Here is a 27707-nt window from a genome sequence, read left to right as displayed (position 1 = left end):
GACAATAAATCTAAAATCTTGAACCATTTTCTTACATTCTTGAGATGAAAAGTCCACAGTCCAAGAGAAGAGAGAGAGAGTTTCATCCGTTCACATGAAGCTGTACAATTATGATCTACAGTTCAGAGACACTGGAAAACTGACATACTGTTGATTTGCATACATGAAAATCATGTTTATTTGGGTTTTAATGGTCATTTACATTCAGGTCCAATTTATCAAGTCATATTTGTTCAGAGAACAATGTAAGTGTACAATTATATTTAATATTGTCAACAAGATTCCAATGAAAGTATAACCTTTATTAGTGGTTATTCAATATTTAGATTATTTTGCAACTGTTAGATTACAGAAGATGTCAAGTTTAACCACTATTCATAGAACAAAACTTAATCTGTATGAAGTTTGTCTTTCCTTTCAATAAAGGGCACTTGCTGTGATATTTTGTCACTTAATGAATGATATTCACATTTTTACACGTTTGACTAATTTCAAATGTTTTTGCAGCCACTGAAAGTCTGTCATGATTAAGACATTTTATAAGCTTCATTACAATCACATGACATGAGAGGCTCTCAGAGATAAAACACATTAAAGTCATGTAAAATAACGCAGAAGTTGTTAGCTGATTTTGACTGTTTTTGTGTTTTGCATTTTCAGTAAGTAAATATGTTTTACATCCGTGTGCTACGCAGTTATATGAAATGATCATGCAAATATCTGAATCCACAGGTGTGTGGACATTTGTTTCATCCTGAAGATGTAAATTTGTTTTCTAAAAGAGGTTCAGTATAGTTTGTGTCACTGACACACATATGCTCAAAGATGGATTTTAATGCTCAATAAATCTAACATCACTAATATCCAGCACAATTCAGTCCTCCCACAATAACAGGCGGTTTTCATAATTTTATGTACATACACAGAGCCGTTGCCAGAGGGGAGAAAAATTATGATTTTCGGGGATCTTGAGATTTTAATCCCTCCAACTAGGGCTGTGTGATTAATCATAATTTTGATTTTGTCTTCCATCGTTTAGGAAAACAAGATAATGGAGGTAAAACGATTATTGTGCCTCTGCCCCATTCTTAAAGTGACAGCAGCCTAATAAATCTGCTGCGGTCTGTCATTAATGATAAATAACCAGTGACAAAGGAAAATCACTCACTGATATTGACTGAATAACTTTAGTTTCTTTAATAAGAATTAATATTTAATGTGTACAGTAAGAATATGCTGTTATTTTACATTTGATTATTCGTTTTTTGTTTTGTTTTATCTGCTGCATCCCAATTCGCTTACTTATACTATGCCCTAAAAGTATGTACTGTTTTTGTAAAGAAAAAGTAGATACTTTTGAGTGTGTATTAGAAGTGCAAGCTTTGAGACATACTGTACTACTTTGTCATAATTGTGTCTTTAACAGACGCTCTGTCGCTTACATTCAACCTGTAAATGTTTAAACTGCCCTGTCAATCATCTTGTCACAGTTAAAATCCTCAACATACAATTAAATTTAATTTCCTACCGTCTCGGAGAGAAATGTAGTTGCACGTTGATCTGCCAGTCATGGGTCTTTCATGCAGAGAACTCTCCTCATGTTTGCATAATGATGCATTTAAAAGTTAATGATCAAACACATAGTTATAAAAGTTCACCATGCTGTTGCAGATGAAATATAATGTGGATAACATTTTAATAATTTTTTTTTTTCATCAGGTTAGATACTGATTATTATCACTCAAACCCCTTTATCTTAACCACTCTGCTTAACCGTCAGTCTCGCAAATCTGTCATGTTTGAAGTTTAACATTTTTTATTTAGTGTTTGTAGTTCTAATCGAATCCTCGTCCACAGCGCAATGGGTTGTGGGCAATATTAGCCGTTGGAGTGTGCACGGATCCGCACTTCGGATTCTAACCGGAAAAAGTAGACAATCCGGGTATCTTTGGAATACTCATTTCAACAGACTACGATTTGGGACACTAATTCTATTTTCAAATACTATTTAGGACGGATAGTATGCGAATTGGGACGCAGCACTAGACTATTATTTATCTGAATACCACTGAATAGATCTTTCTGAAAACACTATTTATCTTAAATTAAAAATATCTTAACTCTCTTTATTTAATTTGTATTTTGGTTCTATTGTTTTTTTTTTTTTGGTCAGTTTTTTTTGTAATTAGTTTCTTTGTTCTTACTGCATTACTATTATTAAAGGTCCCGTTCTTCGTGATCCCATGTTTCAAACTTTAGTTAGTGTGTAATGTTGTTGTTAGAGTATAAATAAAATCTGTAAAATTTTAAAGCTCAAAGTTCAATGCCAAGCGAGATATTTTATTTAACAGAAGTCGCCTACATCGAACGGCCAGTTTGGACTACATCCCTCTACTTCCTTCTTTAATGACGTCACTAAAACAGTTTTTTGACTAACCTCCGCCCACAGGAATACACAAGAGTTGCGTTTGTAGAGTGTGTTTGTCGCCATGTCGTCGAAACGCTGTTATGTTCATCCCGCAGTCCAATCACCGGGTCTGATTCCGGCTCAAATTGATAGGGTAAAATTAAAGACATGTTTACAATAACACTGAGCGCGTGCATCTCCACGTTATGGTAAGAGGCGTGACCTTTCCGGGCAAGGAGCGCTAAACTGCTGTCGAATCACAACACAGGAACCGCTGGCACAATCAGAACTCGTTACGTATTTCTGAAGGAGGGACTTCATAGAACAAGGAAGTCATCAGCCTGTTTTTATGACAGTGGAAACAGCGGTATACAGATGAGTAAATTATGTGAAAAATACTGTGTTTTTTTACACGCGAAACATGAACGCATGTTATATTGCACACTATAAACACAATCAAAGCTTCAAAAAAACACGTAAAACGGGACCTTTAACTAGTTTTTGCTGAAGTGTTGATAATTGTGAAATTTCACTGATATTGAATCATCATGAAATAAGATCATATCGCCCAATAATCGTGTTAAATAATCATGATTTTATTATTGACCAAAAATAATCGTGATTATGATTTTTCCCAAAATCAAGTAGCCTTCCCTCCAAAACCAGAAAGTGATTTAAATTGAAGAAATGTATTCCTGCAATCAAAGCTGAATTTTCAGCATCATTACTCCAATCTTCAGTGTCACATGATCCTTCAGAAATATTCCAAGGTGATGATTTGCTGCTCATGAACATTTCTGATTGTTATTATCAATGTTGAAAAACAGTTGTGCTGCATCATATTTTTGTGGAAACTATGATGCATTTTTTTTTCAGGATTCTTTGATGAATAGAAAGCTCAAAAGAACAGCATTTATTAGCAGTGTGAGTTTGACTGGAAGTTATTACTCTTTTGCTTTCCACAGTGAACATAATCATCCACAACATTAAAGCTAATAAATCTGAAATCAACTGGATAGAGGAAGTTTATTAGTCACTGATTCACAAGTATTGAGTCAATAGGTGGTTTTAACTACAACTACATGTGTTGCACTGAGTCTGTGTTCAATTATCTCATTCACATCTCCAACTCCAGCCTCAGACTCAATTATGAGTTACACTGAACAATCTCACAGCGCCCTCTAGTGTTACACAAGCATATATCCCTCTATCATAAATGCATATCAAATACATTACTGTAAACAAACCTGCAATAAGAAACATAACCATTAATATATTTATATGTAGAAAGACTAAATCAAAATATTGAATCTAATGCACAAATTCATGCTGTTATGAGAGCAATAGTAAAAATTATCATTAATGCACTGTATATAAGAAACAATATAATTTTTGTTTAGCTATCAGAAATATGACTTAAAGTATAAGAGTTTCATAAAACTGCATAATTATTTGAAATAAAACCCTTTTACTTGACATCTTTTCAACTAATAGCTAAATTTAAGAAATGTTCAATGCACAATTTAAATGTTCAAAAAGCAATCAAACAATATATTTCATAACTAGGGTTACAGTTACCCTAAACTTACAATATGAGAAAATTGTTTAGTGAATGATTCCACTTATAATCCCATTATGAGTTATATCCCCTCACCATACAGCATATTAGACACAGATTATTACTGAACACATAAACTGTACAGCGTATTTAAACACGACTAGTATATTCAGACACTGAACTGTTGACTTATCAGCTGTCTAAGAGAGAACATGGGTTTCTGTCTTAATTAGGCTCGTTATAAACATTTTCCACAGCATTATTTCTGGATTGAATGATGGTTGTGGAGGAGTCGGACACTTCTGGATCATCAGAGAAATGACCTTCGATGTCATTGTGAATGTGGTAGTAATACAGGAAGAGGAAAAACCCTGGGGAAAAAATCAGAGACAATTATTTCTTCTAATTCTAACTCCCATTATAATTAATTCAATATTTAAAAAACAAAAAAACAAGAACAATTAAAAATCTTTAATGAATGAATTCAAATAATTTGCTGAAATCTGTTGGAAAAGTAGAGTTTGTGTTTGTTTCTCACCCTGAAACGAGTTCAGCACGGTGAAGATGTAATATGAGGGAATGAGCATCTCTCCATAACTGAAGAACGCCACAGCCCACGTCAGGCCGAAGAGCAGGAACAAACTCAACACCATCATGAGCTGCTTTCTGAACGTCTTTCTCTTGCCATCAGGCGCTCTTATGTGTCGGGCTTGGACAATCTTAGTGACGATCATGATGAATATTCCTGTCGTGAAGATGAAGACAAAGGTGTAGTAGCCAATGTTCACTATGTAGTGAATTAAAGGATCTGTAATCCAGCACCTGTAATTAGAAGAGGGTGAAATATAATTAAGAAGACACTTAAAGTGGCACTATTATGCTTTTTTTGGGATATTGCTTTTCATGTAGTGTGTAATAAAGCTGTTTGTGAATGTAAAAGATCTGCAAAGTTACAAATATCAAAGATAAATGTTTTTTGTCTTCTAAAATAAAGTGATTCTGAACTGCCTGAAACGAGTCGTCAGTAATTCCAATCTCACTTCCTGCTGAACCTACATAGGTTTGTTAATAATTTGCATAATTCCAGCCCATTTCTGGCCAACAGCGTCTACTTTGCCCCACTCTCAAACACTGTATTTATATCTGAGACTGGAAGAGTTTGGTTTGTGTTGTTCATGTCAAGAAGATGCTGTTTTGTGCTGCCAAAGCAAATCCACTTTGATGAGATTGATACAAACAGTAACAGTTTACCGTATCACTGTATATCAAGTGATGAAATTCAGATATGATAATGAGGGTTGGGTTTCTGACCAGTCACAATAGACTGGGCCATCTGACCAATCACTGCAGAGCACAGCACTCAGAAAGGCGGGGTTTAGAGAGGCCGAATCCTTGATTTAACCGTTTCAGACACTGTGAGAAAAGAGCTGAAAGAGCTGATGCTGCAGTGGATATTATGGGAAAATTAAGTGTTTTTTGACCTTGGATGCATGTGAACCTGTTGTAGGAGACTCCAAAATAACATTAGGAACTTTTAAAACAATGAAATAGGGGATCTTTAAATCTTCATTAATTCATGCATTTGTGACATCAGAGCAACTTACATTTGTGCTGTATTTCCAGACGTTGTGTTTATAATCAATACTTTATATCCTCCTACAGAAACAACAGCTACGACTATAGGAGATGAAAGTGCTGAAAACATGGAGATCAGGGTTATTGTGGTTCACTGAAACCAAAAACATTAAAAGAAGCATTTTCATTACTTGAAATAAAATAAACTATAACAGGTGGTCATATAACTCACTCCAGCCGAACACGGTGATCTTCCTCATGTAGTTTGTGATGGTGACGTTCTGTCTGATGAGCCATAAGTACATATGAAGAGCTTGAATGAAGAACCAGGTGAATGTAGTCAGCATGGAGTAATGCATGAGCAGTGCTATGAAGACACACGCAGCCTTGACTTCTGTGTTGGCGACGCTCTCGTTTGACAAAAAGGATAAATTCAGGAGAAACAAAGCCACACACATGTTGATCAAGATCTTTGTGGCCTGATTTGATTTGGCTTTCCTGTTCAAATATAAAAACAACCTGTATTTGTAACATTTAGCAGACGCTTTAATCCAAAAGATGAACAAAAGCAACTGTTTAAGGAACTTTGGGCTGTCGCGATAACCGCAATATCGTAAGAACGCGCTATTTACGAGGCAACCGCAGAGGACTGCATATACCGCAGCAACCGCGATATTTGCATGTTTTTTTATTTTTTGAAAGGTATGTCCTTCTCATTTTACACTGCATGCATGTGTACTAAATATTAAAGGTCCCGTTCTTCGTGATCCCATGTTTCAAACTTTAGTTAGTGTGTAATGTTGTTGTTAGAGTATAAATAAAATCTGTAAAATTTTAAAGCTCAAAGTTCAATGCCAAGCGAGATATTTTATTTAACAGAAGTCGCCTACATCGAACGGCCAGTTTGGACTACATCCCTCTACTTCCTTCTTTAATGACGTCACTAAAACAGTTTTTTGACTAACCTCCGCCCACAGGAATACACAAGAGTTGCGTTTGTAGAGTGTGTTTGTCGCCATGTCGTCGGAACGCTGTTATTTTCATCCCGCAGTCCAATCACCGGGTCTGATTCCGGCTCAAATTGATAGGGTAAAATTAAAGACATGTTTACAATAACACTGAGCGCGTGCATCTCCCCGTTATGGTAAGAGGCGTGACCTTTCCGGGCAAGATGCGCTAAACTGCTGTCGAATCACAACACAGGAACCGCTGGCACAATCAGAACTCGTTACGTATTTCTGAAGGAGGGACTTCATAGAACAAGGAAGTCATCAGCCCGTTTTTATGACAGTGGAAACAGCGGTATACAGATGAGTAAATTATGTGAAAAATACTGTGTTTTTTTACACGCGAAACATGAACACATGTTATATTGCACACTATAAACACAATCAAAGCTTCAAAAAAAACACGAAAAACGGGACCTTTAAATAAGTTATTAAATGTGTACCATGGTAATTTGTACAGAGGCTCCGTAGATTTGCACTAAACAAGCCTAAACAGACACTGAATGTGAGCAAGATTGACTGAGTGTGTGCGATTACCTGCGTCTGTCCTTCAAGCTGAGACATATATTCCTGAAAAAAGGTTGTCATGTCCAAGGATAGAAATCTCTCCCTTAGCATCAACACATTACTGGTCAGCTGAGCCTTATAAAGTGGCGCTCAAAGTTAAAATGATTTCAACATCTTGTTTCATTACATCTCTCTTTAAATGAATCAGCGTTTTTGAACATGCAGTTGAATGAATGGTTTAAAGACTCAAAGACCCTTGTGGCGCAACAATGTAACTGCACTGACTGACAGCCTGTCTGGAACACGCAGAGATGAGTAGTTCTGCTTATACTCGTGAAATATCAGCAGAAAGTCTCTCGTTTAGTCAGATTTGAGGATCGGAACTAACTATTATACATATAACAATAGCCCTACGATCTTACTGTCTTATTTATGTTCTGTTATGTAGACCCTTATTTATTTTGACATTCTCTTCTGTTACTTGCTTCCTGTTTCAATACTCTGTTTTCGTTATTGAATATGACATGTTACACAGATTTTATATATATATATATATATATATATATTAGCCACTCAAAAATACCGCAAGGGAAAATCCTTAACCGCGACAGCCCTACTACTTACAGTAACTATATGCTATAGTTTAACATACTTTACCGTAACAGGAAATGCATGAACAGAGCGACGGACAGAAAAAACATGGAGATGCCACAGCCGATAGAAGTGATGAAGCTCAATGAATCCACATACGCCTCTGTGATTGAATATTGAATATATATATCTGGAGGAGACTGAGAGATCAGAGAAACACAACAGAAACAATCCTTTTGAAACCTTTTGTTGTTTGTTAGCAGTAATCAGATCTTTACATTTTAAATGCATATTATTAGTTTTGACTTCTTTAGTCATCTTTTACAAGTTCACTAGCTAAAAGACTCTGAGAAGCTTCTCACCATCAGCACTGCAAAGAACGTCAGATGTGAACACGAGCACTTTATGGTGTTGTTGTTGATTTTTTCTGTCTTGCAGCCAGACGTTGTCCAACCAAGATTTCCTTTGAAGAAAAGAGTGCGAGGAATGACATTAATTATAAAAAATACATTGGGTTTGTTGATGGGAACTGATCAATTCAGTCATAAATTAAATTACCTTTTCCATCCCAAGATGTGCAGGACGCCTCACCATCCTGTAAGAACATGTTTGATTTTTATTTTGTTTTCACAGTGTCTGATTATTATAACAAAAATATTTCGGAAGAAAACCTTCATTACCAGGTTATTATTTGTAAAGTTCATTTCTATATTGTTGGTAAGGTTGGAGATTTTGGCCCACATTGTTATTCCATAAACCTCATTGTTCAAAACTGTGTTAATTTTAGTTTCATCCTAAATAAGAAATTCAGTAAGAATACAAGAATAAACCAACCATTAGTCAAATATACTGTATACTTATGTGAATACAATAGATCAAGAAAGATTTGTTAAAAGAACAGTTCACCCAAAAATGTCTCATACAGTTATATTTCACTAGAACACAAAAGTTGAAGTCGCAAAGTGGATTAAAAATACACCTAAACTATTAACCGACGAGATTTGTTTTCCAGGGCTTTAGTTTTACAGGCATGAACAACATAACATGAGGATTCACACATCGTCACATTACTGCAGCGCTTCTGTGAATGGAGAGAAACATATCAATAACAAAATCATATATTGGCCTATATGTGAAATATATTTCATTTTATAAATATGAAAATAATTAACAGATTAACAAAACAAAGGAAAACTGTGCGACAAGTAGTATTTGCTGAGTTTTGGTTTATTTTTTTGACGCGCTCCATAAAGTTCACGGAATCCGAGATGGCAGAAATAAGTGGCATCCCATTTGTTTTCTTTATTTTACGCAAATTACATGAACGTTTTTTTACACGCAAGTTTTTCTGCTATTATAAAGAAAAAATTAAAGTGATTATACAGGCGCCTCACGCACACACACAAAACATATCAGTTATAGCATTGCTAACTGCCCAACGGCAGTTCCTGTTTCAGTCAATTCGTTTTGGCTTTGCGTTTATACAGTATAGCTTGTCTACTTATATTTTTTATTCTTGTTTCGTTCTGAATACCGTTAAATTTAAAGGATTTGTTGTGGAGAGGGGAACTAAATTATAATTGTTTCACTTTATTTAACGGTATTTTACATTAGGCTATTTCTGAATGTAATATTAAACTGCAACTTATATGGAACTTGTGTGTTTTATTTTTTTATTCTTTCAAAAAATGCAATTTTATGTGTAGAATATTTATTATTTATTTAAAAAAATATCTCTTGAAAAATTACTTTAAAAATGACTTAAACTAGTTTTTAAAACATTTAACTGAAAGCATTAATCTTCAAAATTCTTCCTGTTGGTTAATGGTTAACTATTTAATTATGAGCATCCCTAGTTATGACAGTGTACTGAAGTCCAGCTCTTCTGAAGTCACCATGGAAAAGAGATGTTATAAAAATTTTGCTTTGTGTTCCACAATATAATAATGACAAGTATAATTGTTTTGGGTGAACTATCTTATAAACATTCCTTAAAATGTTCAAAGATGGAATTTTTAAATTGAGTACCTTTCCAAAGTTTTTGTACCGTACAGCTACAAAAAATGCACTTCCATTGTTTTCCAAACGTGATTTATTAAAGGCCTCACTGGGAATCTTTATAGACCAGGGAATGTCTGTCATCAGGTCACTTTGACAGTCAACAACCTGTGAAAAAAGAATTAGCATTTTAAATGAGGAACATTAGAACATGGTATAATTCCTCAAGTCTTACTTTTATTTTGTCTTGATCTGAAGAGTAGCATGATTCTTTGGTTTCTGTGTTTTTGGGTTGTATGTGAAGAAGACCAATAACATCCCCAATGACAATCCGTGCACTGCTTATATTGTTTTTTTCCATTTCTAACATCTTAGTCTTCAGTGTGTCTGAGGTGTCTCTGCAAAATGTTCTTAATCACTTTGTATTCTGTAATAGTTATTTGTAATGCACTGGTAAATGCACACTTACAGTATTGAGGGATCAACTGTTAGATTGTAGGTTGGTGTCTTATCACAGTTCACACACTTCCAGTTACTCCCATTCAAACTCAGAATGTATGTGCTTTTTTCATTCCCTTTAGCACACAGAAATAAGTAAAGGATGGAATATATTTATATATCTGCATATTTATGTATTATAATCTCAAAGATTAAAGTGTTCCAAAACACTGTGTTGTTTATTTATAAATGTAGCCTAGTGTACATCTATTTGTTCTGTTTATGGTCAAGGAACAGAAATAATAGAATAGAATCTATTATTCCACTATCAGGCCAGTGTGAGCCAGGGTTAACCGTGAGCCGGGCGGAGCCAATAGCCTCTGATCTCGAGCCACGATGCCAAAATCAAGATGTGTTTTCACTGACGGGCCAGCACTAATTCTAAAACTTGCCATTAAAGGGTTAGTTCACCCAAAAATGAAAATTCTGTCCTTAATTTCTCACCCTCATGCCGTTGTAATGACTGAGGCAAATCAGACACAATTATTGGTTAGTTAACCAATAGTTTTAAGCTCACTCTGGAGTCTGTCCCCATCCCCCGGGAAGTTTTCAGTTACAAGTTTATTGCGCTGAGGAATGTGGTTGCCGCATGGAGAACAGAGTAGAGACACAGAAAATCTGCATCTTCCCTGCATTTTCCACACAGAACACAGACTCTATGGCATTAATGTATAGACAGACTGTGCTATAAATGATTCCTTCTCAGGAAATGGTATCCATTATTACTGATGTTGTATTGTACTCATTGTATTTACATGTTTGATGATTGTTAAATGTTATGACCTGCACGGTAACTTCAATCATGCCATGTTTAGTGTCTATACGTTCGTAGCGGGAAGATTTAAATGTTTGTGTATGCGGTACATCCATACCTGTGCAACACATCGGTATTAAAAGAATATTTAATAGTTCTGATTCAAGAACTCAGCTTGTTAATCTTTCTGGGTTGTAAAAGCCCTGACAGGAGGGGTGTTGCCACCCAGAATTACAACATCTTCATTGGTCCGGTCAACAACTGAGAGGTGTGACTTTGACCAGAGGTTAAAAACCAGCGAACAGTGCCACTCCCTTTTCTTTTTTTTCCTTGCTCCTGAACGACCGAATCGATCTCCTTGCGGCCGGCCTAGGCCAGGCCTGCAAGGCCTGTAGGCCTCGGCCTACAAACGAGCCATGTGCTCCTCATCCCACATGGAAAAGACTGGCAACAACTTCGGACTGAATCACCCAAGATCTCTCCTCAGATGGCAGAGCCGATGCTCCTCAGCCTAAGGGCATCTTGCAAGTATCGTACATTTTAACACTAAACAGCAAGTTAGTATTAATTTGTAAGACTTACCTTGCTATTGCTGAAGAAACTGATGATTCCTTTCCAGATTGCCTTTTACATTTCATGTAGCTCTAGTAACAGCATCTCTTCCGGTTCAACACTATCATTACTCATTCTGACTTGCGTGTGTGTGTGTGTGTGTGTGACCCTTTATGTGTGTTATGTTATGTGTTTGTTAGTTTAGTTATGTGTTTGTGAGTTAGTTAATAAAGATTGTGCACAATACACGTTTGGTTCTGACTCCGTCTGCTAATGAATTGCCTCTTAAGTGATAGATCCGGACTACGTGAGTAGTACAGTACAATAAGAAATATTATTTTTCCATAACTTGAAATTGACATTTCTTAGAATTAATAAACAATCAACACTGAGCGTTCACTGGACGAACAGGTTAACTGATTGTAATGTTAATTTTAATGTAGCTACGTCCAGTTAATCTGATTAACGGATTTTCATATTCATAATTAATCATAATTAATAATCATAATGAGTTAATAATAATTATTAATATTTCCCCTTTGAGTTAATTTTCGCTACACCGTCAAGACTTTCGTTAATCTTCAGACCACAAATTAAGATATTTTTGTTGAAATCCGATGGCTCAGTGAGGCCTGCATAGGGAGCAATGACATTTTCTCTCTCAAGATCCATTAATGTACTAAAAACATATTTAAATTAGTTCATGTGAGTACAGTGGTTCAATATTAATATTATAAAGCCACGAGAATATTTTTGGTGCACCAAAAAAAACAAAATAACGACTTATATAGTGATGGCCGATTTCAAAACACTGCTTCAGGAAGCTTCGGAGCATAATGAATCAGCGTATCGAATCATGATTCGGATTGCGTGTCAAACAGCCAAACTACTGAAATCACGTGACTTTGGCGCTCCGAACAGCTGATTCGACACACTGATTGTTATTTTGGCTTTTTTTGGCGCACCAAAAATATTCTTGTCACTTTATAATATTAATATTGAACCACTGTACTCACATGAACTGATTTAAATGTGTTGTTAGTACATTAATGGATCTTGAGAGAGGAAATGCCATTGCTCCCCATGGAGGCCTCAAGGAGCCATATGATTTCAACTAAAATATCTTAATTTGTGTTCCGAAGATTAACGAAGGTCTTATGGGTGTGGAACGACATGAGGGTGATTAATAAATGACAGAATTTTCATTTTTGGGTGAACTAACCCGTCTGATTAGCAAAGAATTTAACAATATTCCATTAGTTATTCCACAGAACATGGGATCTCTGTTTTTTATATTGCAAATCTTCACTCAAGCACAAATTATAAATGTTTCTTTCTTTCGTTCGCATTGAGGCCTATTATAGGCTATTCGCATTCTTTACTGTAGTAAAGTAGAAGAAACACCGTAGGACAGAAACCTTTTTGCTTGCACGTTAATTTCTATTTAACACAGTTTGTGCTTGTTATTAGACTATATAAGGTGCGTCAAGTTGCGCTTTTCACACACGCTGGTGATTTTTACTTTAGCTTTGCCTGGCAGCGCAAAATCAAACATAGCCTGAATGTCTTGCCCTTGTGGAGGATACAACTCTCTCTTCAGGCCTTTTACAACAAGTGTCAGTTGCTCGTAACATCAGGAGATAACATGAAGATATTATTAAAGAGAAATGGTCTCTTTCCTGCTTGTGTCCTTCATCCCTCTCAAAGTGCAGAGCGGTAGGCTATATCAAAGACTATAATAACGGGACTTTGGCTATATGATGCATCTTTGTGTGGAAATTAAAAAACTAATGTTTTTTTAAAATAATATTTAACTTTCTTATTATTTAGGTTACCATTATTTACCGATATATATTTCATAGTTTTACAGGCTGTTGTGTGTTGTTTCACTGACGGAATAGCTAAAATAAACACGCACATCTGTTACCCCTGTTAAAGAAACCAGCATATGCTGTTAAGGTAGTTTTGAAGCTGGTATGCTGGTTTGAGCTGGTTTATGCTGGTCCTGTGCTGGTCCATGCTGGTAAAATAGTTCCAACAGATTTTGGTGTGGTACCGATAATCGTAAAATTTTAATGGTATTGGTACCGAATACTGGAATTTTGGTACCGTGACAACACTAGTCCGAAACGTCTTTCAAGCTGAAATGCTCAGCTGCATCCACCATCCACCAAGTAGCTGCTTTTACTTTTGTTTTTTGTGTTTATTTTATATTAAAGTGTGTTAAACGTTTGCTGGTTCCCACCTCTTCCTTCCCTGATCAACTAATCTCGTTTGTCCAGCTGGAATACATGGATCAGCACTTTTAATGTTTTAATTACTTAGCCCAGTTTATTAAACACGTTTTAAAACCACATGAGTGCCTTGGAATTTTCTTATTTCATCTAATGAAAAATTTGTTTACTTACTGTTGCATGTATCATCGTCATATTCAGCTTTTTCACATGTCTTATCATCAACAGGAGGGATTTTCAGACAATCTCAAGAGAACATAACACATAATTCAACATAATTATCAAATCATAATGTAGCTGTTAAAATCAATAAAACTTCTGCATTGATTAATTCCCATCAGAGATGGTCAGGAAGGTAATAAAAGAACAACAGAGGAATAAAACCCAAAAGAGTGATTGCGTTGTGTAGCCTAATATCATTTACATGTCTGACTACAGATATCAGATTAATGTTTAGAGTCAGTTACAGGTAGTTTGACTTCCTGAACAGTGAAACACTGATCAATATTTTAAAAATGTTTTAAAAAGATCAGTTTATTTGAGCAGCTCGACCCATTTGTCCGACAAATGACAGACAAAGGGAAAATTATAAAAATATAAATTAAATAATGCACATAAAAATTAGATGAAGTATATCAGCACAGGCCTGTTACACCTGTGCTGTTAAATAACTAACTGCCCTAATCAAAGAGAGAAACTGACATGAAAAAACTTACCTGGGTGAGATTGACCAGGTGGTTTGCAGTTGGGAGTGGTGGTGGTGGTGATGCTACTGTTGCTTTCCTTTATCTGGCAAGTAACAATATTTTTTGATGATCCTGCAGAAGGGAAAAGAATGACTACAAAACTCGCTTAATATAACTAGTTTAAAATAGTCTGTGGTTTTGCCATGATCTGCTTTTCCAAACCCAGAAACACACTACAGTGCTTAGGAAAAAAATAACATACAGACTCAATTCAATTTGTCTTAGGTGTGTTAGGATCTATTTTTGATTTGCATTGATTGACAAACAGTCATCGTCATCACTGACAGCCATGATCAATCATGAAAAAATAAAAAAAAGCTTTGTACTTATGTGTTAAAATTTCATTTAATTTAGGACCACACGCACCTGATTGATTGACAGTTGACTGTTGACATTTTGATTCATTTGGCAAAAACCACAGCTGTATGTCTTTATCCGTCTCATTCATTCTTACTTCATATTTCCCCTTATCATTTGTTATGTTGAAACAGTGTTTTCTGTTTGTAGTGTCTTTGCAGGGTCCTGGAAACATCAGAGAGAACTTTTTTTTTTTAATTGTTGGGAAAAAAAACATTCTAAATAGTTTTGAACTTGAGTTTATAAATTAAATATACATATTTTTACCTAGAGAAGATGTGTTTATTCTGACATTCATTGTGCAAACATCCTTTATTTCTGTATCACAAGCTGATAGACATGTCAGTTTAATATCTGGAATAAAAAGAACTCAATGAATTTGTAACTTGATCTGTCAGTCATCACAGTCATGTTATCAGTGTATATTTCACATCTACCTGTTTTACTCGAGTCCCTGAAACATGTATCTGTCAAATTGTCACCAACTATTATTTTTTTTGAGCAGCCTGCACAAAGATAACATTAAGAAGCTATTATGTAATGACATAATGATATAAAACTCTATTTTAGATGCCTAAATTTAGACTCACACATTTATAGTCATTATGATGTTTTATTTTTATTATTTTTTAAAATTGTTATTATGCAAACAGACAAAGTAGTTACAGGTGACAGATCAAATACAAAATAACCAAGAATAACAAAACATACATAACAGCCAATATGATGTGTGTGTGTGTGTGTGTTTGTGTGTGTGTGTGTGTGTGTGTGTAACTGGGTGTGGGAGTGGAAAAATATAAAGGAACATGTAGAGAAGTTTACAGACATAACAATAGTAAAAAAAATTAAAAACTAAAAATGTATGACAATAAAAATGATGGTAATAATAGTATTAACAAAATACTATCAAATCTATCAAATACTATCAAAATACTTGAAATCAGCATACTTATCTGGTGTGACGCACAACAGACGATCGTCAGCCACAGAAAATTCTGCTTTTGCAGAGACATAATTCCCAAAAACAGCCTGATAGAAACACAAGAGTTTGATTTTGATTTCTACAGATATTAGAAATTAATCTTAAAGCATTTTTCTTATTACGTTCTTGTAAGTCCACAGTCCAAGAGGAGAGAGAGAGTTTCATCCGTTCACATATGAAGCCGTACGATTATGATTCACAGTTCAGAGACACTGGAACAATGACATACTGTTCATTTGCATACATGAAAATCATGATTATTTTGTGCTTTACCTGTGAATTTCAGTGTTCATTTACATTCAGGTCCAGTATATCAAATTCACACTTGTTCAGAGAGCAATGTGAGAATAGCAAATAAATAATTATATTTAATAATGGTAGCAACACAATGCCAATGAGAGCATAACATTTATTAGTGGTTATTAGACAATGAAAGTCCATCATGATTAAAGAATTTTATTAGCTTCATTAATCACACGAGATATAACGCATTAAATAACCACATTAAATAATTCAAAAGTTATTAGCTGATTTTGGCACCGTGTTTTTGTGTTTTGCATTTTTAGTAACCAAATATGTTCTACATCTGTGTGTGTGATCAAGGAAATATTTGTTTCATCCTGAAGATGCAAATTTGTTTTCTAAAAGAGGTTCAGTATAGTTTTTTTTTTTCTCTCTGATATGCACATTCAAATATGGATTATTACGCTCAATAAATCTAACATCACTAATATTCAGCTCAGTTCAATCCTCTGACAATAACAGATGGTTTCAGTAATGATCATCACAGATATTTGTCATTTGTTTTGAATGATTTCAGTAAAAATAGCGTTTTTTACAGTCATAATTTTATGTACATACACAGGGACGTTGCCAGAAGGGAGAAAGATGGTGACAATTCATGGGGACTCTGGGATTTCAATTCCTCCAAGTAACCCTGGAAAGTGATTTCAATCAAGGGTCCAAACAAAACAAGATTTTATTCTCGGCGGAAGAACGGTATTTCAACTGAGGAGGGCCCACAGGACCAGGGCCTTGGATACCCTAGCCACGGCCCTCCTGGGTTCTACTTTTTTTTTGTAGGTGTAGGCGAATGTCGGTTAAGCGACTGAGCGTCAGTGGGCAGGGCTTATAGTGTGATGTAAAACTATTCGTCAGTGTCTTGCTCTGGGCATCACAAATCCCATATCAAAACTGGCCATTTTTGGAGCTTGATGAAATATAATGAGGAGGACATTTCAAGCTATATAAAACTGGCAGGATGTTTTAATGGTTCAAAGAGCTCTTATATGTCAAAAGACAAAAGGCAAGATATATGGATATATGGCTTAACCCTCTGGAGTCTGAGGCTGATTTGGGGCCTGGAGAAGTTTTGACATGCCCTGACATTTGTGCTTTTTTCAGTTGTTCATAAACATATAAATGACAAAAGTGTCATTACACTGTATTCAGCACAAACTAGGCTACAATAATATGTGAGGAACATGTATGTACATGTTTGTGTTTTTGAAGGAATAACATTTATGCGTGGTTATTGCAAAAACAAAAAACTTAAGTCACTGAAATAAGGCCAAAAAAAGTATAGTAAATCTGTGTTTACAATACTTTAGGGTATTGGAGGTTGTAGACTAGAGTTTTTGCTTCAAAATTATGTAAAAATTATGCTGCCTACTCCTTCATATAAAACAATATATTGATTTAGTTTTTGTAAGACACTTTTTGCCAAGAAACACAGTATGCATGGAGGCGTGAATCACCACTGAAAAATGGGCCATTCTCACCTGAGAAGACAAAAGAATTGGATAGTAATGAGCTGAAATGACTTGCATATTAATGAGGCATTTCAGTCAGGTAGGCTTTTAAAAAAGCCTTCTGTGATGTCTCAAGCTCATCATGATATATGAAACATACAGAAAAATATTATTACAATATAAAGTAATGGTTTTATATTATACTTTAAAATATTATGTATTTCTGTGATGCAAAGAGTCTGAATATAGGCTTTTAGTTTAAAAGCATGCACATTTGGAGAAATATTGGATTCTCATATGCTTATGTCAATTTTCTATACAGAGGAGTTATATTTATTTAATATTCATTGTCATTACTATGAGCGCTGGTGTTTTCAATTCATCCTTGAAGTCGGAGGGCGCTCTCTGTGCATTTTTAGTCCACAAATTCATCTAAAAGAAGAAGAGGCTATTCCATGAATGGAGTTTCCAATTCATACTGCAGCCGGAGGGCGCTAAAGAAACAAAAACTCATCTAAAATTCATCTATAGAAGAAAAGAAAACAGGAACTAACTGCATGTCTTCTAGAGCTCCCTAACCATGACTTTTACATCCAGATAAACACTTTTCAAGACAATAAATACACGATTGAGACGATGAATGCATGTATTGCCTCTGAATTTGCGTCTGAATAGCGCTGGCTCCATGGGCGTGGCCGCATTAGCGGATAATGAGCTGAATCACGGACTTCTGACATGGCTCTCTTTTCATACAGATTACATAAACACAGAAGGTTTGTTTTCGATTTGACTTGCATGATTTAAAACCTGACATCTTAATGTTTTTTTAGACATAAGTTTAATTTTTCTGTGATTAGTATTCACTAAGTTACAGTTCATTTTCTGAGAACTATCAGATTGGACTTCGTTCAGAGGGAGAGGAGAAATCACGCATCATGTTAGTTTTCTTTATTTTACAAAAAGCACAACATTGTGTTTTTACTCTGAGTGTATACAAATAAAAGAAGATATTCTATAGTTTCAATTGATATATTACTTATGTCTCTATGACAAAAAATGACGGAGTATTTTAAGTCTGTTTTGCTGCAATGTGAAAAAAAACCTGCAAAACGCGCCGGCGCGTTTTCAGACCTCAGAGTGTTAAAACAAAAGTCTAGAGCAGCAGTTCCCAAACTTTTTTTCCTGCGCACCCCCTTCTATGTCCCAACCGGGTTGGTGCACCCCAATCCCCACTAAAAAAAAAAAAAAAAAAAAACGCAACAAAGCTTTGTTTTATTGCCATATAAAGACTCATGTTTAAAGGTGCTAAAGAGGATGTTTTGTTTTATACATTTTTGCAATATTACTTGAAACTGTCTTTACTAACTGATAAAAGACTATTTATTAGGTGCACTGAAAGGAATAATATTAATATACATCATCTGTGCACGAGGTAGGACCTTAAAAACATCAGCCAATCGTTTACGCGATCATCGCGTAATACGATTAAGACAATACTCTGATTAAGAAAGGACCATGTAAACAGCGATGTTTTATTACCTTAATCCAACTAAAGTCATACTCGAAGTAAACACAAATCGAATTAAGACAGGTGGAGTATTCCTATTTTAGTCGCATTATTGGAGTGCATTGTAGACATGTACACACCTTAATCGCACTATTAATGTCATGTGGGAGTTTTCGCCACATTTTGCCACAGGACACATAATACACACACGGCAGTGGTCAACCGTTTTGACGGCAAACAAGAGAGCAAGCGTCAAGCAAGAAGCCACAAATCAAATTCCTCTCACCTCATCTCTCATCCAGTACCTGTCTTCTTCTATGTTTCTATCAAAAACTAATAAATTATAGTTTTTTATTTAAAATAAAAGCGATTACAAAGGAAATGTTACTGTTCATGATTTTTTTATTGTATGGAAAAATCCCACTTAAAAAAACAGGCCACCATTACATTTTTCCTCTCACGCACCCCCTGGTGGCAGCTCGCGTACCCCTGGGGGTGCGCGCACCACACTTTGGGAATCCCTTGTCTAGAGGAAAACTGCATTATAATTATTAAAAAAAACCTTTTTACTTGACATCTTTACAAGTAATATCCCACATTTAAGAAATTATGTGCACAATTCAAACATTTAAAAGTCAAACAACAGGCTATATATTTCATAACTAGGGCTACAGTTACCCTCAACTTACAATGTGAGAAACTTTTACGACTTGTAAAGTATCTTGATGATGTTCATGTTCATGTTAAACTAAGTTGTTTAAATTAGGGCTGAACGATTTTTGAAAATAATCTAATTGCGATTTATTTTTACCAATATTGTGATTGTGATTTAATATATGATTATTTTTTAAGCTCTTTATCTTCTGTGTTATTCAACAAAGGCATGCAATAAATCATTGTAGGGGTGGGAATCTTTAGGCACCTCATGATTCGATTCCAATTCTAGGAGTCTCAGTCCAATTCCAAAATGATTCTTGATCTTTTTTTCTTATTGATTAGACTTATTAAGAAAACTTTCTTATTTAATTACATATGTAATTATGAGTACTTTTAAAAATAATTACACATTAAAAACGTAATTAAAACAATTGTGTGTTAATAATTTTAAATAAACTAATATAAGACAGAGCTTAGATTGAGCCAGGATTAGGCCTTTGTTTAATAAGGACATCCAAGAGATGACACACTGCAAGCATAAGCAAAGCACGCGTTTCTCACAGCACATCCTGTGCAATATAGCACACAAATATCCTTGAAATTCACTTCCGAACTTTATTAAAGATTATTTTGTGGATGGTTCGAGTGCTGTGTGTGTGTGTGTGAGAGAGAGAGAGCGAATAAGCACACGCAGCGCCATCGCGCATCTGTGGTTAAAATCTAAGCTCAGAATCGTTAGAGAATCTTTTCTCCCATCTCTATTGTATAGTATGAACAATGAAAAATATTAGATAGATTAAACATAAACTGTGTGTTTCTGTAGGCCAGGCATATGCGTAGTGTGCCAAGTTGATGCTTCCTCCTGCAGACTGCTTACTCTCGAGTGTCACGTGACGAGCGTGTAATTGCAGCCTTTGCGTTTAAAAAAAATCAAGTTTTGTCATACTGCGATATTATTGCATATGCGATTAATCATTCAGCCCTAGTTTAAATTTATCTTGAAAGCCAATGATCCCATTATGAGTTATATCCCCTCAGTACAGCATATTAGACACAGATTATTGAATACACATATTAAACTGCACAGCATAGCATTCAGACACTCTACTGTTGACTGTTAAGCTGTCTAAGAGAGAACATGGGTTTCTGTCTTAATTAGGCTCGTCATAAACGTTTTTCACAGTATTATTTCTGGATTGAACGATGGTTGTGGTGGAGTTGGACCTTTCTGGATCATCAGAGAAACGACCTTCTATGTCTTTGTGAATGTGGTAGTAATACAGGAAGAGGAAAAACCCTGAAAAAAATCAGAGAAAATTACTGCTACTTTTATATTTTAAAAAATTATGTACAAAATAATAAAAAATAGATCAATTAAAAATGAATTTAATTTGAAAAATAAAAGCATTCTGTTAAACCAATGGGTCATTCTCACGAAACCATTAAAACACCACGGCACTAATGATTTTAAATATTAAACATGCATTTTACTAATATATAAAAACATCATAATAAAGACAATATTGTTCTCTACACTGAACAAAGAGTAATTTCAACATATAAAGGAATTTTTTTTTGTATTTTACTATAGTTTCAGCTGAAATTCTCATTACCGCAATGCATCCAGGTATGTCTGAATGTATATTTTGTTCTAATTTAAACAGAAAAAAATGAAAATATTCTAAAATAAATTATATACTAATGTTCTAATAGATGTTTTCAAATGACAGAAAAAAATATGAATGTATAATATACAATAATAATGAAATAATAGTTGAAAAATGAAGTGTCCATGACTGATTTTCTCATTCTCCACAACATTTTTTAAGGACTCTTTACACACATACACAAAAGTTTAAAAAAAAAAATCTTGATTTTTGAATTAAGCAACACATGTGCTAGAACCTCAAAGATGGCTACCAAGTAGGAAGATCTCTTTATATTTATCCAGTTAAAAGTTAAAAAGACTCTTATCAGACCATGTACACAACATTTTGATTATCATTACCGTAACAGGAAATTTTCCTCATTTGGAAAAACTTTAAATTAATAATTTTCTGTGAAATAATTAATGTCTAATTATGTACATTAAATAAAAATTGTCTAAAATCATCATGGCTTCTCTGAATTTAATAAAATATGCTAAGGTACCTCATCCTCCGCAACACCATTGTCACTTACCGCAACAATTTAAGGCCAGTTGCAGTAGAGAGAACTTCTGTTTTGGTAATGATAATTTGATCATACAGGCTATTTTTAAATATATATTATGAGGTATTAAGTTAAATAATATTTACTAACTGTTGGAAAACTTTTGCAAGGCTAGGGTGAGAAATTTCAGAGAAAAGGTTTAGAAAAAAAACCCCCAAGTCAGACAGCAAGTCAAAACACATCTTACAGACTTCCAGTGTTTTTATATCAGGTTAGTGATATTTTGTCCTAAGCTGACACCTAACCCTCACAGAAAGCTGTGCAAATCATTAGATTTAAATATAAACATGATTTGGCCAATTTATGAGCATTTTAAAGTAGCGAGCAGGTGTGGACTTTAACCAATAAGTGACGTAAGCGGCTGCTTAGAGCCCCGGAGAATCAGGGGGGCCTTATGATGGCAAAACATTTTTAGCAAATGCTCCAGTGGGTATTTATGTTTGAGCATTGGAGAGTATGGCCCTTTCAAGGCCTTTTCACACAGGATGCGACAACGGCACCACTGCGCTATGAAACCCATTTATTTCATTGGCTTGCGCCGCGGTCAAAGTTCCGCTGCGCTATGTGATGATTACCCACGCGGCCAATAGAAACAGGGCATCAAATAACTAGAAGGACTGAATTACATGCTGCAAAGTGTTGGTAATGACATCCCCATATTAATGCAGAATGTTTGAGCTCTTTAAATTTGGTCAAATCTGATTGGTTATCAATGTTTGTTGTTCATCAGCTGGAAGAAAATTGTTTCGAAAGTGATTCCAGCAATATTGTTTTTCTTTGCCATTATTGTTGTGGTGTGGACTCTACCATTCTCTTAAAATGTGAGTATTTTTTAAAACTAATCTGGTAAATGGGTGGTGTATGTGGTATTGTTAAATGCACATTTTTAGCCTATGTAAGCCTATATTTTGAAGCACTGCAAAATCAAACTGATTGAACTTAAATCCATGATTGTGCCAATATTATCTAATTTACTTTCTACATTAAAGTTTATTTTTAAACTATTTAAACTATATTTAAACCTCATTCTTAGCATAATTATTATCATTACCGAAATCAGCAACCTCATTTCCGTAAGCTATATCATTACCGCAACAAGTGTTTCTATAATATTTATTTAATAGATGGAAAAATAGTAGTTCGCTTTTAAATGCATGTGCAGAATATATACAATATGTTCTTTCAGGTTTGCCACGTCATTTTGAAAATACGTCAGGCTTCATTGAAATATATATAAAAAAAATAGGTTGTAAATTGTGGAAGGTGTTGCGGTAATGAGTAGGGCTGTAACGATATGCGATATGAAACCGAAATCGCGATACGCAGGTCCACGAACCTGTATCGCGATGTGAGAAGGCAGAATCGCGACACACCCCTTCCAACTCTTAGGGTGCTTCTCAATTCTTATTTGTGCATCCTCGTTTCCTTTCCTTGCTTCCTTTCCTCACGTCTTAGCTCCACCCCTTCAGGATGCCAGGGAAGGACGCAAGGAAAAGACGAGAGGATGGAGGAATTGAATCAAGTGAAATGATAAATCCTCGCTCCCTTTAGCGTCACTTCAAAGCGTCATCAGCTGCGCTCGAGGGATCTATCCACATGTTGTTAAAGTTTGGTTATTTAAAAAATATAATAAATATTAATAAAGCAAGATGCCTAGTTGAAATATATGAGATATAAAGTTTATTTAATCTGTAAAAGTAAAGCATACATTTATATTATTGTGACAGATATGAAGGGGGAGGAGAATTTATACGTGCGTCACGTTTCTCGACGAGAAAGACTTCCGCAAAGGATGCACCTGTGTATCCTCGCTCATAACTCCTCAGGAAGCCTCCTCACTCCTCGATCCTCGCCTCCTCGCGGTGCAATTAGAGAATTGAGATATCCTTAAAGATGGCTGAGCTCTATTGTTTTCCGGGTCATAGGATGGAGGACGGAGGAGCGAGGAGACGAGGAGGGATATTGAGAAGCACCCCAGAGTTATCCTTCCTGTCCAGGGGTGCGTTTCCCAAAGCGAACTATGGTCGCAAGTTCCGTCGTTACCAATAGAGTTCAATGGGACTTACGACCATAGTTGGCTAACGATGCTTTCGGGAAACTCACCCCAGATCCAATGCTACCACATTTTTAAATTACTATAAGTATTAGGGGTGTAACGATTTATCGTAGATGGTGTGTCTCAATCAGCTCTCTAGTTCAGTAAGTGTTTCGGGCACACATTGAATCTTGCAAGCAGGTTTAAACGTTTCTCATGTCAGTCTCTTGCATGGTCGCGTGAGAAAAGTCGTGGCTTTCTTTCACCGCAGTGCACAGCAACAGCTGTGCTCACAGAAAAGCAAAAGACGCTTGCGATGCTTTGCTTTAAGTTAGGGGCCGTTCACATATTGCGTCTTTTCCGCGTGCAAGTCAGTTATTATTTTCAAATGTAGCCGGGCGGCAGGCGCGCTCATAATGGGATCAACGCGGTCGCGACGCGCATGCAATTCTCAACTTCTCAGAATGCCGCAAGCGCACCGTGTGACAAGAATCAACCGATCAACTATGGCCTTTCCGTAACAAAACATCAAAAGCTCAGCCGAACAGCTGATCATAGCTGTTCATGGTGGTTTTTATATCTTATCTCCATCAATATATCTCGTAGTAAAACTAATGCAAGGGCTAGAAATCATTTATCCTTTGCAGAAACATCCTGATCCTCTTGGAGAGCTCAGTTCATGGTTGCATAGCAACGACCGACGCCACAGTAGCGCAAGCGCTTTGGAAAGAAGGAGAAGCGGTGCAGCCGCGCCTTCCACGCGTTTTTAGACGCGATATGTGAACGGCCCCTATTCATAATTCTAAGTTCATGTTAAATTTAACATTTTTTTTCAGTGACAGACAGCCCTATTCAACTGTTAATTTGAATACAGAAGGTTTTTATTAAAATTGTATATTCATTTATTTTATTGAAATGTGATCTTGTATGTACAACAAGGAAAATTATTGAAATTTGTTCATGTTTTTTTAATAAATCTTGTTTGAATTTCAGTTTCATTTTGTTCAAAATATCGTGATACGTATCGTATCGTGAACTCTGTATCGAGATACGTACCGTATCGTGACCTGAGCGTATCGTTACACCCCTAGTAATGAGAGAAATCAATCAAAATAAAAAAAATAAACTGTTAATTTAAAAATAAATATTATTTCAGAATTTCAAGTAACTCTCCATGACAATAATCCATGTTTAAAAATGTGAAAATATATTTGCTTTTCTAACAGTGTTGATGTTTTCAGACTGTTGCGGTAATGAGATTTTTTTAGGACTTGTTTTGGAAATTGTGTTCAAAAAGGTCTTAAATTGTAAGTATTGTAAGTTTTTAAATTTATTTTCACAAATACTCCAGAATATGTTTCTGTCTAAAAAAAAATTAAAGCATTTTTTAATTTTCATGTTTGAAATTTTTAAAACCAAGTTTTCGTGAGAATCACCATATATAATTGTTTCTCACCCTGAAATGAGTTCAGCACAGTGAAGATGTAATATGAGGGAATGAGCATCTCTCCATAACTGAAGAACGCCACAGCCCACGTCAGGCCGAAGAGCAGGAACAAACTCAACACCATCATGAGCTGCTTTCTGAACGTTTTTTTCTTGCCATCAGCTGCTCTTCTGCGTCGGGTTTGGACAATCCTAGTGCAGATGGTGATGAAAATTCCTGTCGTGAAGATGAAGACTAAGGTGTAGTAGCCAATGTTCACTATGTAGTGAATGACAAGATCTGTAATCCAGCACCTATAATCAGAAGAGGGTATAATATATTTAAGACAATCAGAAGACACTTAAAGTGCCACTATTATGCTTTTTGGAATATTACTTTTATTGTAGTGTGTAATAGAGCTGTTTGTGAATTGGGGCCGCACAATTAATAAAATTTTTAATCATGATTACGCATGCCACGATTTTGTAATTGTTCAAAGGTGCGATTACAAAAAAAAATTGCTAGACAATCCTTTAATAATACATCACAATATCTAACTATGGAAACAAAATGCCTGTGAAAAGGTTAAGTGCAGGTTTTGTCTTCATTTAAGCCCAAACTGTTAGAAAACAGCACAAAAAGTTCCTTAAATGCTGATGATAGCGGACCCACTTTATATTAAGTGGCCTTAACTACTATGTACTTACATTTAAATTAATCATTTGATACAATGCACTTATTGTGTACATACATGTTTTTACATTGTACTTATATTTTTAAAACACCTGCATGTAATTACATCTTTAATTAATTTCTGTAATTACATTAATAATTACACTGTTGACCCATCCCTTAACCCTTACCCCTACCCTTAACCCTACCCATACCACCAAAGCTTCCCCTAATCTTACCCGTACCCCACCTCAATAGCTGCAAATGTGTTTAGCAATTCAATATGAACCCAATAAGTACATTGTACTTATTTTTTGATGTAAGTACATAGTAGTTAAGGCCACTTAATATAAAGTGGGACCATGATAGCTGTTCAGTGCGGGTGTTTTAGTGCTCATCTTCATAAATTGCAGCGCTGTTTTCCGCACGTTTTTAGACACTGGGCAAAGGGAAATCTATTTAGAGCGCTTCATTTTATTAGTTAAAATATCTATATTTGGCACCAGCGTATCGATTCTCATTCTCATTTTTTTTCTGCTGCCAAAGCAAATCCACTTTGATAAGATTGATACGATAAAACTGATGCCATCGTTACGGTTCATATCACTGTGAATCAAATGCTGAGGAAGAGCTGAAATTCAGATATGATAATGAGATTTTGGTTTCTGACACGTTCTGTAAGCGGTCAGACCAACAGACTGAGCCATCTGACCAATCAGAGCAGAGCATGCTCTCAGAAAGGCGGGGTTTAGAGAGAGCGAATCCTTGAATGAACCGTTTCAGACACTGAGAGAAAAGAGCTGATGCTGCAGTAGATATTATGAGAAAATTAAAATGTTTTTGTCTTTGGATGAATGTGAACCTATTGTAGGAGATCTTTATAAACAAAATTAGGAACTTTTAAAATAGTACAATAGGGACACTTTAAAGCGGCATTATTTCATGCATTTGTGACATCAGAACAACTTACATTTGTGTGGTTTTTTCAGACGTTGTTTTTATAATCACTGCTTTATATCCTCCTACAGAAACAACAGCTATGACTATAGGAGCCGAAAACGCTGAAAACACATGGAGATCAGGGTTATTATAGTCCACTTAAACGAAAACTATAAAATAAACATTAAAAAACACAAATAAACATATTTCATTACTTGAAATGAAATAAACTTCAGGTGAGAATAAAAAAAAAAAAAACTTATTAGTAAGTAACAAATAATCAAATTATGAGTAATGGTACAAATAAATACAACAGAACAAACATAAATGAAATAAACGGTGCTTTTCAAGTTTTTCATGTAGGTTTAAACAGGAGATTTTCAGGTACAGAAATTGTAATTTAATGTATAACTATAGATTAAACTTTAGTAAAGTTAATCAGTCAAGAGCAGTTACAGATGTATAAATGTTCTTAATGTTGAAAATATAAAATGTTAAATACTGTTAATTGAAATTATTTTAAAAATGAACAGACACTTTAAATGTGAAATTAAACCTGCCGGTAGGTGGCAGCGAATCACTGTTAATGAGCGAATCATTGAGATTCAACCGATTCATTCAGGAAGTGTTGCTCAGAGACGCAAAACAACTCTGCTGACTTTGGAAATATTTTCGTTAGCGAAATGCACCGAAACAGAAGATTTGGTGTCTTAAATGTAAGTCACTTGATATTAAGTTCTTGT

At 35.2% G+C, this 27707-nt stretch overlaps 3 protein-coding genes across 3 annotated transcripts in view; all 3 read right to left on the bottom strand.

The window, feature by feature from the left end:
* The window catches only part of LOC125269236 (adhesion G-protein coupled receptor G4-like), a 29426-nt gene extending 28322 nt beyond the window's left edge, over positions 1 to 1104 (bottom strand). Inside the window, exon 1 of the mRNA XM_048192111.1 lies at positions 36 to 1104. Coding sequence (XP_048048068.1) covers positions 36 to 37 — 2 coding nt within the window. The 5' untranslated portion in view covers positions 38 to 1104. The remainder of the gene's footprint in view (positions 1 to 35) is intronic.
* A 2310-nt stretch (positions 1105 to 3414) lies between these two features.
* On the bottom strand, positions 3415 to 15961 carry LOC125269239 (adhesion G-protein coupled receptor G2-like). Its single transcript, XM_048192116.1, has 18 exons — positions 15889 to 15961; positions 15734 to 15813; positions 15222 to 15290; positions 15052 to 15138; positions 14794 to 14949; positions 14398 to 14499; positions 13856 to 13927; positions 10113 to 10218; positions 9879 to 10041; positions 9674 to 9811; positions 8326 to 8439; positions 8204 to 8240; positions 8008 to 8108; positions 7712 to 7845; positions 5773 to 6038; positions 5570 to 5660; positions 4504 to 4787; positions 3415 to 4336 (listed from the first exon to the last, which is right to left on the bottom strand). The coding sequence occupies exons 2-18, from the start codon at positions 15795 to 15797 to the stop codon at positions 4191 to 4193; spliced, it is 2130 nt and encodes a 709-aa protein (XP_048048073.1). The 5' UTR covers positions 15798 to 15813; positions 15889 to 15961; the 3' UTR covers positions 3415 to 4190.
* Positions 15962 to 19193: 3232 nt separating this feature from the next.
* LOC125269237 (adhesion G-protein coupled receptor G1-like) overlaps positions 19194 to 27707 on the bottom strand; it is a 68044-nt gene continuing 59530 nt past the window's right edge. The window contains exons 16-17 of the mRNA XM_048192113.1: positions 25384 to 25667; positions 19194 to 20978 (exon numbers count right to left, since the gene is read on the bottom strand). Coding sequence (XP_048048070.1) covers positions 20833 to 20978; positions 25384 to 25667 — 430 coding nt within the window. The 3' untranslated portion in view covers positions 19194 to 20832. The remainder of the gene's footprint in view (positions 20979 to 25383; positions 25668 to 27707) is intronic.

The sequence above is a fragment of the Megalobrama amblycephala genome, linkage group LG5 (genome assembly GCF_018812025.1).
Source record: "Megalobrama amblycephala isolate DHTTF-2021 linkage group LG5, ASM1881202v1, whole genome shotgun sequence".
In the NCBI taxonomy this organism is placed as follows: Eukaryota; Metazoa; Chordata; class Actinopteri; order Cypriniformes; family Xenocyprididae; genus Megalobrama; species Megalobrama amblycephala.
The sequence above is the reverse complement of the archived record's forward strand: the minus strand, read 5'-3'. Positions and strand labels throughout refer to the sequence as shown.

Bases quoted from the DNA above. Each gene is read 5' to 3' on its own strand.
- LOC125269239 (XM_048192116.1), bottom strand. From the start codon at position 15,797: ATGTCTCTGCAAAAGCAGAATTTTCTGTGGCTGACGATCGTCTGTTGT. The intron at 15,291-15,733 runs GTATGCTGATTT...ATCTTTGTGCAG, and splicing joins TTGTGCGTCACACCAGATAA to GCTGCTCAAAAAAAATAATA. The intron at 14,500-14,793 runs GTGCGTGTGGTC...TCCCTTCTGCAG, and splicing joins GTCAACTGTCAATCAATCAG to GATCATCAAAAAATATTGTT.